The sequence below is a fragment of the Aythya fuligula genome, chromosome Z (assembly GCF_009819795.1).
Source record: "Aythya fuligula isolate bAytFul2 chromosome Z, bAytFul2.pri, whole genome shotgun sequence".
Taxonomy (NCBI): Eukaryota; Metazoa; Chordata; class Aves; order Anseriformes; family Anatidae; genus Aythya; species Aythya fuligula.
The window spans coordinates 8,820,233-8,835,216 of record NC_045593.1 but is presented as its reverse complement, the minus strand read 5'-3'; the positions used below and the strand labels follow the sequence as shown (position 1 = coordinate 8,835,216).

The following is a 14,984-nucleotide window of genomic DNA, read 5'->3' as shown; positions in this document are numbered from 1 at the left end:
ACATGAAGGTGGCTTTCACACCGTGGCAGTGGGAGAGGACTGGGAAGGGAGCAGGTGGGTGGTGGCAGACGAGGAGTGTGTGATGCAGGCGCCATGTTTCCAGGGCAGGCATGCACCATTAGGTCTGGTGTTGGTGGGAGATTGCCCATGGGCTTGGTGGGCTTGGGAGAGGCGCTGCTCCCCGACAGGCCTGTGGTAGCAGTTAGCAGCCCAGAGCCCTCAACCAGTGACAGAGGCCGTCAGTGGGACAGGCTGCAGGAAGCAAGGCTCTGCTGGCCTCAGGGAGCCCGACTCTGCCTGTGGCGCCTATGAAAGATGACCACCACTTCTTGTCTTTTTTATAAAATATAAAATCTTTATTTCCAGAAAAAGAGTGAATAAATACTAAGTGCAAATAAATAAGGATGAATAAATAAAAAAGGGGGATAAATAAACAAAGGCATGATAAATAAAGTTCTGCAATAAATAGTCATTGACATGTCCAAGTCCGCAAAAAGTGCCCATCGACGCCTTCCCCTTCCGTCAGGAGAGGCTGCAGTCCAGATAGGCAACACAGCCCCACGGGTAATAAATTCATGTATCCCCATCGCCTCACGGCCGTCCCCTGGGTGTGCGACATAGGTGTGTCTTCCCCCTCCCCTAGCAGTGAAGTGTCCATGGTGCACGCCACACGGCTGGATACACTGTCTCGCAGCCAGGACCAGGCCTGGCCTCAGCGCAGTCACGGCTGTTTCCCTGACACCATGGGCTTGTGGCTGGAGGAGGGCTGAGCAGTGCTGAGCCGACCCCGTCTGTGCTGCAGCTGGTGCCTCTTGCTCGGCGTCCACTGGCGTTGGCTGGGGACAGTCATAAGGTGCAGATGGCTTCTGAAGAGGCTGGGAGATGCTTGGCTCTTCATCCGCCGTATCAGCGTGTCCAGGCGCTGGAAGCAGGCGCGAGCCTCGAGGCGGACGTGGTCCCACGTACAGGGGCTGTAGTTGTGGCTCTGGAGAAAGTGTTGGATGCTCCTGAAGTACTTGTTGATGCTGAGGTGAAGGTTGCGGGGCCCTCGCCTGTGGAGGCGCGTGGCGTCGGCTGGGAAGCAGCGCTCGAGGTGGTAGATGTAGTGGTTGAGCTGGTTGAGGAGGTCATTGCGTGCAGCATCAAGCCAGTGCACAGGGATGCTTGGACTGCTGAGGATGTTGAAGAGGTGTTGGAGGAGGTGGAGGGCAGTGTGTGCGGCTTGCTCTGTGTTGTCGGTGTCCAAGAGGATGTCCGGGAAGGGAAAAAATGCGTGTTGATGGAGGCAAGGCTCTGTAGGGCTGGGAGCCATCTTGCGGAGGAGCTGGAGGCTGTCCCAGGTGAAGGCGCTGTCGTGGAGGCGCAGGGGGTTGCAGGAGAAGGCGTTGGCGGGAGGCGTGAGGAGGAGCAGGAGGGCCAGGAGGGCGCTGTAGATGGCTGGTGGTGGTGGGGCTGATGGCCCAGGCATGGTGGCTCTTGGGTTGTGCTGGGCAAGAGGCTGTAGGGGCTCCGTGGTGGTGCAGGTGCTTGTAATGGTCAGGGTGCTGCTGTGTGTCGAGCTTTATGCAGCACTGCATCTTTCCTTTCATCATCATCATCCAAAGAGAATTCCCCTGTTTCCGTTTTCAGTTTTGCTTTCTGTTTGCCTTTTTCCTTGTCTTTTGTGGAGCCAGGCAAGGTGTCCCCTCGTTCAGCAGGCAGGGGGCAGCACACATGTTTCCCAGCGCTTCTGTAGGGGTGTTGGGGTGCCCTGGTTTCAGGTCAGCCTGTTTGTGGGCCAGTGTGGCTGTGTGGGTGATATGAAAGTGCTGTGGCAGAGGCCTTTGAGGCAGCCGTGCTGCAGAAGTGTTTTAGGGTTCCCTTTTTTTGTGTTCATGGACTGTTTTGCTTGGGTTTTATTTTCAGGTTTCCTTGCCTACCCAAATCAATTTTGCTTATATAATGCTCTGATACTCTTTGTATTTCTGTTTATGTACGTTTCTCTTTATTTGCATTGTGGTTTTTTTTTTTTTTTTTTTTTTTTAAGGATTTCAAGTAGTCTTTTTTCCTGCTTTTTCTATAACATCTTTGTTGATACAGAAGGTTTGCTGGTAAAACAGGTTTTCCTTTTGTAAAAATCCTGTTGAATATCCGTGCTTGTGACCATCCTATGCCCCCCAGTGTTTGTTCTCAGTGTGTGAAACTTTCTGGATAAATGCCTGAATATCAGAAATGTTTTGCTGTTGGCTGTTCATTTGTTCATTCTGGTTCTTCCATTTTTTTTATATGTTGTGTTTTGAATTTGACACAGGATTTTGTACTAAGAATTTTATCAGACTAGGTGGGAATGATGGTGTTTGAGGTGCCAGTCTGTTCACATCTAGAAAGTGAAAGTGGGCAGAGGTCCAGGAGCAGTTGTTGTCATGGTCTGGCAGCTTCTGGTAGCAAGAGGCACTGATCCTACCAGAATTGGGGTTTCCTTTTTTTCGTTTTTTTCTTTTTGGGCATACTTTTAAAAATTCAAGTCCATTTCTTCATGTGTATGTTGGTACTGTAAATTCTGACTTGGTGTTATTTGGGTACGTCACCTTGTCTGCTGCTGCCTTGTAGCTTGCCTGTATGGTAGCAGTCTTGAGTGGTGGTGGTGGTGGGACTTGATCCTCAGCTGCTGCCTGTGTTGCCTTGTGTGCTGCTTGGTGAAGCTTAAACCTGTAACGCCAGGTCACTTCTTGTTCTTCAGTCCTTTCACACCGTTTGAATCTATTCCTGATACTTCCATTTTGATTTTGAGCATGTTGTTTCATGCGCATTCTGTAGTGCAGGAAATACTTACGTTTGAAGAACAGAGCATCTTTTCTGATTTTTTTTTTGGGGTGGGCATGAATTTCAAATGTAACTAGATTTTACTCCCATTTTTCTATGACTTCTGTGTGTGTCTGCATGCATGGGTGGAATAGGCATTTGTGGCCCTGACAGGATGACTGCTGCGCTTCCCTCCATCAATGAGGCAGTGGGAATAAGTGCAACCCTTAGACCGTCTTCTTGTGTGAATTTGATTATACTTTGTGCAATTTTTATAGGGAAAAATGCTAGCATGTCTGTTATTTGTGGCATTTTCCTTGGCAGGAGAAGGAAGTGCTATTGATCTGCTAAGACTTTCAACAGCTTTCAACAGGGAAGTGATTGTGTTTTGTTAAGAGACTCCTGCTGGAGTTGATAAGACAAAATTACTTGAGAAGGAAAGGATCACACACAGAATTTCTAGGTTGGAAGAGACCTCAAGATCATCAAGTCCAACCTCTGACCTAACACTAACAGTCCCCACTAAACCATATCCCTAAGCTCTACATCTAAACATCTTTTAAAGACCTGCAGGGATGGTGACTCCACCACTTCCCTGGGCAGCCTGTTCCAATGCCTCACAACCCTTTCAGTGAAGAAGTTCTTCCTAACATCCAACCTAAAACTCCCCTGGCGCAACTTAAGCCCATTCCCCCTCGTCCTGTCACCAGGCACGTGGGAGAACAGACCAACCCCCACCTCACTACAGCCTCCTTTGAGGTACCTATAGAGAGCGATAAGGTTGCCCCTGAGCCTCCTCTTCTCCAGGCTGAACAAACCCAGCTCCCTCAGCCGCTCCTCGTAGGACTTGTTCTCCAGGCCCCTCACCAGCTTCGTCGCCCTTCTCTGGACTCGCTCGAGCACCTCCATGTCCTTCTTGTAGCAAGGGGCCCAAAACTGAACACAGTACTCGAGGTGCGGCCTCACCAGAGCTGAGTCCAGGGGGACGATCACTTCCCTAGCCCTGCTGGTCACACTGTTTCTTATGCAAGCCAGGAAGCTGTTGGCCTTCTTGGCCAGCTGAGCACACTGCTGGCTCATATTCAGCTGACTATCAACCATCACTCCCAGGTCCTTCTCTGCCTGGCAGCTTTCCATGATGAAATGATGGAGATGGATGATGAAATACGGCATGGTTTCGAGTTACACAAAGTCCCCACAATCTTAAGTCTTTGCCAGGTTATTTCATGTTGGGTGATGGAGTATGATGTGTAAAAAACAGGGCAGTGAGATGCAGAATTGCAGCAAGGTGGAAGGTGCAATTAAATCAGAGAAAGCATTTGAGGTGTCAGGGAATTTGCAGAGATGAGTGTGGAGGAGGAGGATACTTTTCAAGTGTTGGAGCATGTATGGAAATGGAGAAAGGAGTGGTGAAGGCATTAACTAGCTCTGGATAGTGAGGAGTAAGTGAACATCAAGAGGAAAACTGCTTGGTGGAATACCAGCCCCACAGGTGGAGCTCACCCAGAGAGGGAAGGGCAACTTCTTCACCCCAACAGAAAATGAAATGTTGCTTTGTTTTTGCTGGTGTGTTCTGTTACCTCAGAGTGCAAGGCTGCCAGGGTAAGGACCATCTTTCTGTAGAAGACCTAGAAGAACATAGTCTAAGGTAGTGTTCTCCACCTCTTTTGATCATGTACCCCTCTCACTTTGGGAAGGGTGTGAGGGGTTGATCACCCAGCCCCTTCATTTTTTTATTTAATGTTATTAATGGTACCAAAAAAAAATCTTCATACACCCCACTGGATTGTCTTGGGCACCACACTTTGCAGTCAACTGATCTATATGGTCTTCTGTGACATAGTTTAAATAATCTTCTCTGTCATCAGGTAGCAACTCTTTTGCCCCAGTTTTCTTTCAAGTTTGTTCCCTTTTTCTAGGTAATGCTTTTTATTTTAGAGAACAGGGCATGGTACAAGACCTTTAGACTACATCCACGTTATTTTCATGGCCCTGTCCTGACTCCAAGTCTCTGGCACCCTGCAGGGTCTGTTGTTCTTCCAGGTGCAGTCTTGCTGGAAGATGACAGCTCTAAGCTGAGGGTTGGGTGAGAAGAGCTTTTAGTCATTTCCTTTGAGCAGAGGTGGATGCTCAGTGGGAACTGACCTTCTTCTACACCCTTAGATGTATCAGCAGGCGAAGCAGAAGCTGCCATTCCAACATAAAGTGATTGCAGACGATATTAAGTGTCCATAAAGTAGGTTTAGTTTGAAATTGAGGATCCTGGTAAATCTTGAGCTCTGTTGGAAGCTTGGGCAGAAGCTGACCTTAGTAGCTTCCGTTGTTCCTTGCTTTTAAAATTCTTGTTTTTATAAATCAGGTATAAGAGCTGTTCAGCTCTGTTATGGTTACAACTGTTAATAAATGATGTCATCTCTGTTTAAGGATTACTACGGAATTACATTCCCTGCTCCTGCAACCTTGACAGGCAGAGATGGGAGCCTTGCTAACAACCCGTACTCAGGTGAGTGCTATTTAAAGACAAGGACGGTAAGTGAGATGTGTTGGTTTCTAAAGGCAGGTCATCCTGCTGTTACTGATAGAGAGAGCAGTCTTTTTTCCCTTCTGTAGGCAATTTAAATCCACCAATCTGAAAATAAGTAAATAAAAACAAGCTTCTCCCTATCAACTTTGACATGAATTTTTATTCATGGTTTTGATTGGGAATATGACCTCTTCTGGGATTAAGCTGGATAGTCTTTGAGAACAAGTGCAAAATTGTTAAAAATGTAAATCTTAGTGTCATGTAGTGCTTTTCCCAAGCACATACAGGTGCTTAGAAGATAGCTGATAGTTTAATTGGTCTTTTCCTTGAAATTCACCTGGCTGGCTTTCCTTTTTGGCACTGGAATAAACCCTTTTAAGACCCTTTTAGAGCCCCTTCAGCAGCAACCCATGTTTTGTTATTGCTATTTTAGCACTTGTATATTCCCACCAGGAGCTGCCTCTAGCAGGTTTTCCCCTGCCCTCCTCAGGTCTAATGGACTTCGCTCCTAAAAAGCACGTGGTCTAAGAAACTCTTCCTCATTCTTGTTCTTCAGTTATCAATGTGCAAAGACGACAGTAATGCCATCCAACATATTCAACAAAAGCTTTTCTTCCACTGCCATCTGATTACAGCTTAAAACTGTAGCCATAAATTATGATCCCTATAATGCAGTTACCAAATGTTGTCACTCCTCTTGGCAACCGACAAAGAGGAGTACTGGTCAGGAATGAGATAGATGTGATGTGTTACCTCCTTTAAAATAAAAAAATTAAAAAACAAACAAACCAACACATATGAACAAGCTGCTCTGTAGGCTGCCAGAAAAATGCAAGTGTTTTGGAGTTTTCTGCTTCATAGTCACTTCTCTTGGGAGGCTGATTTTGGGTTAATAACCAATTTCCCTTCCTACTTCTTCAATAAGGTGGTCCACGATGCAAGCCTTGCTTTCCTGGCCTTCAGCTACTGTCTCCAGAACTTTGGTGGTGTGAGGAACCGGACATCTAACTAGTCATGCTTCACAAATAAACAGACATTGACAAAAATATGCCCATCACTGCCTGTAAATCTTAACTTGCTCTCAGCCCATGAAGCTTGGCTAATCAGTTTAACCTCCAGGAGAGTCACATTTTAACCCAACAACCATTTGCACTTTGGCTAATTACCATAGTTCTGCTTTTAGCATATTTTATTGCAATGGTTTGATAGTAATCAATCTGCTTGGTGTGCATGAGATGGGTAAGTATCGGCATCTCCATTCTGTCAATGGATTAGCCGTGGCACAGAGCTCTGTGCCATGAGCAATATCCCTGTGGCCCTCAGGAATAGAGACCAGGAGAGTTGTCATGAAAACCCGCAGCCTTCCAAGTGCAGGGTGTGCTCTTTGTTAGTTCGTGTGTACTCAGAGGATCCTTGTGGAGAAGCTTGGATCCCTTCCTGATCAGTCTTTTCCTTCCCAGGTGACGTAACAAAATTTGGCCGTGGGGATTCCGCCTCCCCTGCTCCTGCTACCACGCTCGCCCAGCCGCAGCAGAACCAGACACAGACTCACCACACGACTCAGCAGCCCTTCCTCAACCCGACCCTGCCGCCGGGATACAGCTACACCGGGCTCCCTTACTACGCCGGGGTGCCAGGTGTACCCAGCGCATTCCAGTACGGGCCAACCATGTTTGTAAGTGTGACAGCTTCAACTGTAACCCTTGCTTCGTGCTCCTCTGATTTTGCTCTCTCCACAAAACCTGGCCTACGTCTTCCCCATCCTGCAGAGGATCTCATTGTGCAAGCCTGAGAAAATACCTCTGCTGTCCCTTCCACAAGAGGGAAATGTGAAAGGCCAGAACTCATGGGCACAGGTTACTGTAAATGGGCTGCAGCTCATGGATTTGTAGTGTTCCTGAAAGCCCTTAGGAGCTTCTGCAGAGTCAAAGGGAGACCCAAAGCTGAGTTGGCAAGGTGACCCCAAGAAGCTGTAGAGCAGCACTGGTAGTCTCAGCAGAAGGTTATTTGGGAACGGGTGATGCTCCTGGCCAGAAGGGTAGATAAGTCTGTTTTAGGGCACTGTAGGGACTACGTTTTATGAAACAGCCTCAGGCAGGAGCTGGTTTTGTTTGATTCTGGGGTTGCACTGGGGTTGCTTGCTTTTGGTTTAAGGCAAAGAACTTGCTTTTTGCAGTCAGTATGAAAGAAAAAGGCAGCCTGAGATGTGATTGCATTGCAGTGGGAAAAAAGGCCACATGAAAGGGCAGCTCTAGCAGGAAACCTGTGGCTTGCACAGAGCTGTGAGTGCCACCTCCCCTGCGATCCCAGTGCTCCCAGCTCCCAGTTATTTCCCGTGTGAGCTGGAGGTGCCTTCCCCACTAGATGGCAGAGGGACCTTGCTTTTTGTGCGCTGCTCCCTGGTTAACAGGGGCTTTTGTTATCCATCCTCCTTTGTCCAGGTACCTCCGGCATCTGCTAAGCAGCACGGAGTCAATCTGAACACTGCGTCCACTCCTTTCCAGCAGGCGAGTGGCTATGGGCAGCACGGCTATGGAGCAGGTATGCTCGTCACTGTGCTTTTCACTGGAGTGTCTGCAGAGCTGCTTGCACACTGTAACACCTTGTCTTGTACACACCGGCAGGCTATGATGACTTAACGCAGGGAACGGCAGCTGGAGATTACAGCAAAGGAGGCTACAGTGGGTCATCTCAAGCACAAAACAAATCTGCTGGCACTGGACCTGGGAAAGGTAACACATGAGACTTGAGGTTTACTCCTGAGAGGGATTCAGCAGGGCAAACTCCCAGCATTGCCAGTGCTGTGCAGTCAACACAGCAGCCAGCTGTAAACAGGGTCAAGATCCAAGCTGTTTCTCCATCTCCCGTATACAAAATGCTTTTTTTAATGGCCCAAGTGTTCCCTCTAAACCTAACGGCTGAACATCGCGTAAGGGTTTGTGTGGCTGATGTGCAGTTTTGTCCTCGATTACACGTGGGAGAAGTAGTGAGCTGTTTTCCCTGCCAGAGTTGGCTTGGGTGAAGAGTAAGTGGGTCTTGAAGCAGTGGGACGCTACTGCCGAAATGGTCCTCTGCCAAACGCTGACTGGATTTTGAGTGGTAGGCCCCTGAGATAGCCGTGCATTCAGAGCAAGCAGGGCAGTTCATGTGTCTCAGGGCTGTTGTTGCAGCTGCTGTCGCCACGCTCTGTAACTCGTGTTGGTTTGTGCCTGGAAATGTTTCCTCTGTGACTGTGAAGGCTAGGGAATGTACATGGCTCGTGTGAAAGCTTTATTCTGCACATGCTGGTTAGACCTGAGAAATGTATACTGAACTGCTTAGCACTAACTAGCTCATCCTTGGGCTTAAGCAAATACCAAGCATTTGTTGTGTGTTTGAAACGCCCCCAGGACAAGTCAGGATGTCAGTCTTCAACCAGGAGCTTATCATGCTCTCCTCTGTGGCCTGGAAAAAGGAGACATCTCCTGGGAAGGATAAAATCAACTAGGAAGGGTACAGCCTTAGAGCAGTGCAAACCCAGTGAGTCCAGGCACCTGATTCAGTGGCCAAAGGAACCACTGCTTTTAACCTGATCCAAGTGTTCAGATCCAGTCCTTGTAAGCCTACAAATGAGTGGCTAATTGAGAGTGCCTTTGCTGGTAAGTGGCTGTTTCTGGGCCTTTTGTGGCACCAGCTGATCCAGGTGGAAGCCAGCCTGAGCCAGTGATACTAATTCTGCAGGGGCGGAGGAGCAGTGCAGGCCTCACCCTGCTGCATGATGCGAAAGGACAAGGGCACAAGCATGTAGCAGCTGCTGAGGCTCATTGCTCAGCACACTACTGGAAAGCTCTTGAATGCTGTGATAGAGCCAAATGCATCCCTAATCCTGGGGGAAAGCTGGCTTTCTGCAAGCCTAAAGCGTTCAGCGCAGCCAGCTGCTGCCCAATGAGGTGCATTTGAATCCCAGCCATAATCTGTGCACAGTGGACACGAGTGATTTATCCCAGTGGGCTGGTTGCCTGCTCTGCAGCAGGAGCAGGGAGCTGAGCCCTTCCTCCTGCTCCTGGCTGGAGTGCTGTGGGTCTGAGAGCACCGAGCAGGAGGGCACATGGGGCAGTGGCTGCAGGTGCCTCCACTGAGGCACCAGGAGCAAAGCAAGCGCAGGGTTCGAGCTGGTTGCTGCTTGGCTTTCTCATTGTCAGTACTTTTTTGTTTTCCAGGTGTTTCTGTGACCTCAAGTAACACAGGTGTGCCTGATATCAGTGGCTCAGTCTATAACAAGACTCAGGTGAGGAACGCTGGACCCTCCTCCCTGGTGGCTCCCTGCTTATGGGTGGCTTGGTGGGACTCTGCCAGAGCCCTGGCAGCTGGGGACAGTTCCCAGGCAGCTTGGTCTCGGGATCGGCAGGCTTTGGCATTTCTTATGCTGGCTCTGCTTGCTGGAGAGGACTCTCGCCCTCTGTCCTGCTGCCTCTGCCATGTCCACGCCTGGCCAAAGCTGCTGGCACAGACACAGAGCTCCCTGCACTGTCACACGCTGCCTCAAGCGTGCTGTGGGTGCAAGTAAAACAGGATAGCACAGTCAAAATTGCCACCAAAGCAGACGAGTGAAGAGGATGTTAGCTTTTCTCAGAGACGTCAGCCAGCAGTGCCCACCCCTGTACCTGAGGGTCTCTCCCGTGGGTGCCAGCACCACTCTGCTCCACCTCTGGCTCTTGCCCTGCGTACAGGTTCCCAGGGAGGGCAGGAAGCACTTGATGAGCTGTGCAGTGGGGTGACAGCCTGCTCCTTTCCCCATCCTTGTATCCTCCCTCTGTCAGGGCAGTCAGACCCAGCGTGTGTCAAGCTGTGCCCCGTACCCAGGAGTAGGACACCAGCCCTTGAATATGTGCGTAATATTAGGGGCAGAGCTTTGGTTGAGGGGAACAAAACCTTAGTGCAGCTTCTTCCTGCATTTTTGTTGGGGTGCCTAGAGTAGGTCAAACAATTCAGCCTGAACCCCTGAGAGGTCTGATGGACTGATTTCAGGCAGCTGCTGCCACCCTATGTCCCACTAAGCAAAAAGAGGTCAGAGGAAGAAAAAAGGAACACAGTAGCCACAGAAATTAAATTAAAAAGTCTCAGGCATTAGTGCAGAAATGAGGGTGAGGAGTTGAACTCAATCTGAAGTGCCCCCAGGTATTTGGTCTGACTTGGCTTGCTCACGGGGCTGATGAGAGGTGCAGGGATCTGTGTTCAGGCCACTCTTGTTCTTGTTTGGTCACCGTGGGGCTGCTCCTGCTGGCCTCTGACACTGTCCCCGTTGCCTCTCGTGCAGACGTTTGACAAGCAGGGATTCCACGCTGGCACACCGCCTCCTTTCAGCCTGCCCTCTGCTCTTGGATCTACTGGGCCCCTGAACCCTGGTGCTGCCCCGGGTTATGCTCCAGCCCCTTTTCTCCACATCCTGCCTGCACATCAGCAGCCTCATTCCCAGATGCTGCATCACCATCTTCAGCAAGATGGGCAGGTGAGTCGGCCCCTGCCGAAACGTTCCCTGGAAAAGCAGCGTTCTGCTTTGGAGTCCAGAAATAGGCAATGACTGCTGCCTCTGAACGCTTGACATCCTTGGCTGCTGCAGTCTCCGTTCACCTTGAGAATGCTCCTCCACTTCCCACGGCCCTGCTGTTCTCCTCGCGGCCTCCTGCCTTTGAGGTTTTACAGTGCAGAGACACTGATGCTGAGGGAGAGGAAACATTTTTGGGGGGGGCAGCAGGTGTTGTTGCTTCCCAGCTCTGTCACCTCCTTGTGTTCCCACTCCAGCCCTCAGCTATCAGCCTCTGCAGTGAGGGGGTGACAGCATCGGGGTGGTGGCACCTGGCTGGGACCTTGAGGGCTGGGTGGGATGAATGGTGTGTGCCTGCGCTCCTGCTTTGTGTTGTGGCTGTTGGGGTGCAAGCCGTGGAGATGTTGGGGCTCGGAGTTGTTGGGGCACAGCAGAAATGGATCCACTGTGCTGTGTCTGTGGGCTCCCCTCCAGATGATGTACCCCTGGGGGCACGCATGCACTGCTGACTGCTGTCTCTTCCTGTTCTGATTTCTAGGGTGGATCTGGTCAGCGCAACCAGCCCAGCACCATGCAGCAAAAGTCTCAGGCTACCAAAACCGCCTATGGCACTTCTCCATACTGGACAAACTAAATCCGAAACCGGGGAGGGGGGAGAGAATGAAAGGAGAGGAGAGGAAAAAAAAAAAAAAAAGAAAGAAAGAAAAACAGAAAAGCCGAAGCCCATTCCTGGAATTATTAGGAGAAGTAACTGCTCAGCCAAACGTCTGTGCGGGGAGAACTGCAGCCAGCCAGCCATCCTCTGTGTGACTCGCCCGCTTCCTCTTTGAGTTGCTGTTGTATGTAATATATTTATGTATGTATTTGTAAATGTAATAGAGCCTAAATGTGGTTTTCTGCATCTTGCAGCCTGTTTTATTTTCTTTGTAGGAAAACTAATTATTCATTTCCCATCTGTACCCGGGCATCCTTCCTTTTTTAAGCTCTATGGGCTTTATAACTCTGTCAAAGACAAACTGCGTCATTTTTTTTCGGAGCTAGAACCCATTTACTTAACGCAGTTCTGAATTCAGGCAAAGAAGGAGGCCTAGCCCCCCCCAAAAAAGAATCAAGATGTCCTGATGATTTGATTTCTGCCCCCACCCCCAGTATAGCTGTTACTTTAAAGGAAAAAAAAAATGAAAAAATAATGTTTTGTGGGCCTTCCCCTTTCTTTCATCTCCCCCTCTTCCTCCTGCTGTGGAAGATGAACTCATGGGCAGTTTGGTCAGTGTGGCCCTGAGCTGCAGCCTCACCTTTTTATTTTCCAATTTTTAAATAAATAATAAATAAAAAAACAGACAGGGTTTTTTTGTTTTGGTTTTGTTTCTCAAGGAAGAGACTGTGGATGGCTCAGTGTGTCCTGGAACCTCTTTTTGCATCATTAGAGGCAAAAAAAACAACAACTGTGTAGCGGTTTAAATAAAAATATAAGCTGTGTCTCGTACCTCTTTTTGCCCTGAGCCACCCTGCCCAGGATCGCCAGAGCTGACGGATGGAAACTTCACCTGTCCCTCCCCCCCCCTTTTTTTAAAACCAAGACCAGGGCGGCAACTCCTGGTTCTTCTCGTCCTCCACCAGTGCGGTGAATGTTTTAGGAGTTTCATTTCTTTTTAGCCCTTCCTCCACGTAATAAAGGTCTGAGCATATCACTGGTGTTTGTCTGCATTTTCAAAGGCTCCAGGAGCAGTTCTGCTTTTACGGCCTGTCCTTTTCCCCCTGCAGCGAAGGAAGCAAAGCTTACAGCGGGAGGCACTGAATAATGCAGCAAGGGTGGGTGAGAGAGGGATCTGCGGCATGGGGTGGGTCAGGAGGGGGCACAGCTTTGCCCCGTGCTTTGCCCGTGAGGCAGAGCTGCTGCCGTGTGCGAGCACTGCAAGGTCAGGGCTGAGGGCTCCCGAGGGACAGCTCCTGCCCCCTGCTTGTCCTTCAGCGCCTGGTACGGTTCCTGGCAGCGGCGTAGGCAGTGACTGCGAAGCTGTATTTGGCCACGGAGTGTTTTTGCACTGCTGCCCTGGTGATGGTTGAAGACAAACAAGGAAAAAAAAAAAAAACACTTTTTCCTATGATAACCACTTTTCCTTCCTTAGAGCCACACTTCTGCCAGCTGCCAGGCCCTGCAGCACCCTGTTGTATTGGAAGCAGTCAGTTTGCACACCCAGCCCTTCACGTACTGCTAGCAGCGTGCCAAGAACGGCACGGGAAGCCTTCTGCCTGCCCTGGGCTTTACAACAGCGGCCTCCCCCTTGCCGCCTGCTGCTGCAAATGCTACTGGGGACTGTGGCCTTGCTCTCAGCCTGGGCTCATCCCCACCACCTTCCACAGCCTTGCCTCCTTCACATCATTACTGCATGGGTGGCACTGGTTTTTCTGTCCCTACAGCCCTCCATGACACTTGAGACCATCACAGAACAGCTCAGGAGCTGTTATTCATAACTCCAAACAACCCAGGCAAATAAAACAGCTCCATTACCAGGGACATAACAGTACAGGGATATTTTCATTTCACATTTTTTTTTATTAGTAGACAGATGTGCAGAAAAGACAAAATATAACTACTGAAGGGGAAGACAACACAAAAAAAAATGCATCAGTTAATTCTTTCTGGTAAATTATACTGAAGAAAAAAGGAAAACATCTGGGATATTAGCTAAGAAAACTACTAAGAAATCTAGTGTACCCTGCTGGTTTCAGAATGGTTGAAAACTGCATTTGAAGGAGGCTGTAGTTGCAAATGTAAACGCTAATATTGGCTGAGAGAGTGGCGAGGGGGTTAAGAAAAACCAGAATACACAGATCAGGTAAACATTTTTTTTCCTCAATCTCTTAAATAGTTTCAAAAACCTCAAACTTCAGTTTGTATCTCAGAAAAAGGAAACCAGCAAGTCAACAAGCAATGACACTGCAAGGAGCAGTGGGGAAGAGAAATTAGTCTGGTTAATGTAGGAGCTCTCAAAATAGGTCGCCTTTTTTTTTTTTTTTTTTTTTTTTTATTTTTTCTTTTTTGTCTTTAGAAAAGGGTAACAGAAGAGTCATGATAACGCATCTTACAACACCAAGCTTGAAAATACAAGTCACTGGAGAGTATACAGTGAAAACGGTCAAAAGTACACGGGAGATCCTGAAAGATGCAGTATCCTCATTTCAAACCAGGTCATCAGCAGGGCCCTGGCCACACCGCTCCCTGTCCCGCACCGCCGGCTGCCTTCCCTGCAAGACGCAAGCAGCCGGGGCCGGGGGCAGCCCCCAGACCACCACGGCGCTGTCAGTGGGATGGGGAGGACGAGCAGCGGCCTCACTAAAGTATCCCCCAGCACGGGGCAGGAGAGGTCCCACTGCCCCAGTAACACGCAAGCAGGACACCCAGGGAGCACTAAGGGATGAGGAGCCACCACTGGGGCTGCCTTTTGTCCCCCCAGCGGGGAGGGACGTGGAGCAGAGCCCACCCTGGAGGCACCCAGGTGCTGGTGGCTAGCCTCCCCTCCCTGCTCGCTCTCAGCCTGCTCTGGGGCCACATCCCCAAATCCCACAGCCCCCAGGCCTCCGTTTCCTCCCTCCTCCCCCCTCCAGCTGGTGCCGTACCATGAAAACCCCTGAGATACACGAAGTGGGGGCACTATTAAGTGCCCAAGCCAGCAGCTCTCATCAGGGTGACTTCCTCTGTACCGCCGGGAGGGGAGGGCCTCACCCCACAGGGCCAGCAGCTCCTGGCAGCCCCAGGGCTCAGCGGGCGAAGGCAGGGCTGGCTGCTGCTCGAAATCCCATCCTAAAGGTGAATTCAGGCCACTGCACCACAGCCAAACAAGAAGAGCACATTGCAAAGGGGTCAGGGAGCTGAGGAAGAGAGTTCTGCAGAAGAGAGCATGCAGGATGCCCCTGCCCGCGAGGGAGGGCTGCGAGCTCTGCCAAGAGCAACCAAGAACATGCAGGTGCACCGGCTGAAGCATGCTGCTGAGAAGCCTGGCAAACCCTGGAGGATTTTTGCTGCACTTCTGGGGCTCCCAGGGAGGCAGGGGGGAGAGCCGTGCATCCCCAATTCCCCTCTGCCCACTGCCACAACCACAGCAGCCTCTGCAGGCACCAGGACAGCTTACCCACACCTGACCTACACAAGCA

General features: G+C 49.9%; 1 protein-coding gene across 2 annotated transcripts in view; it reads left to right on the top strand.

The window, feature by feature from the left end:
• UBAP2 (ubiquitin associated protein 2) overlaps positions 1-11,509 on the top strand; it is a 130,749-nt gene extending 119,240 nt beyond the window's left edge. For both annotated transcript variants that reach the window (XM_032205330.1, XM_032205329.1), the window contains exons 22-28: positions 5,206-5,284; positions 6,766-6,980; positions 7,747-7,846; positions 7,930-8,037; positions 9,505-9,572; positions 10,602-10,793; positions 11,368-11,509. In XM_032205330.1, the coding sequence (XP_032061221.1) occupies positions 5,206-5,284; positions 6,766-6,980; positions 7,747-7,846; positions 7,930-8,037; positions 9,505-9,572; positions 10,602-10,793; positions 11,368-11,463 (858 nt within the window). In that variant the 3' untranslated portion in view covers positions 11,464-11,509. The remainder of the gene's footprint in view (positions 1-5,205; positions 5,285-6,765; positions 6,981-7,746; positions 7,847-7,929; positions 8,038-9,504; positions 9,573-10,601; positions 10,794-11,367) is intronic.
• Positions 11,510-14,984: the final 3,475 nt, after the last annotated feature.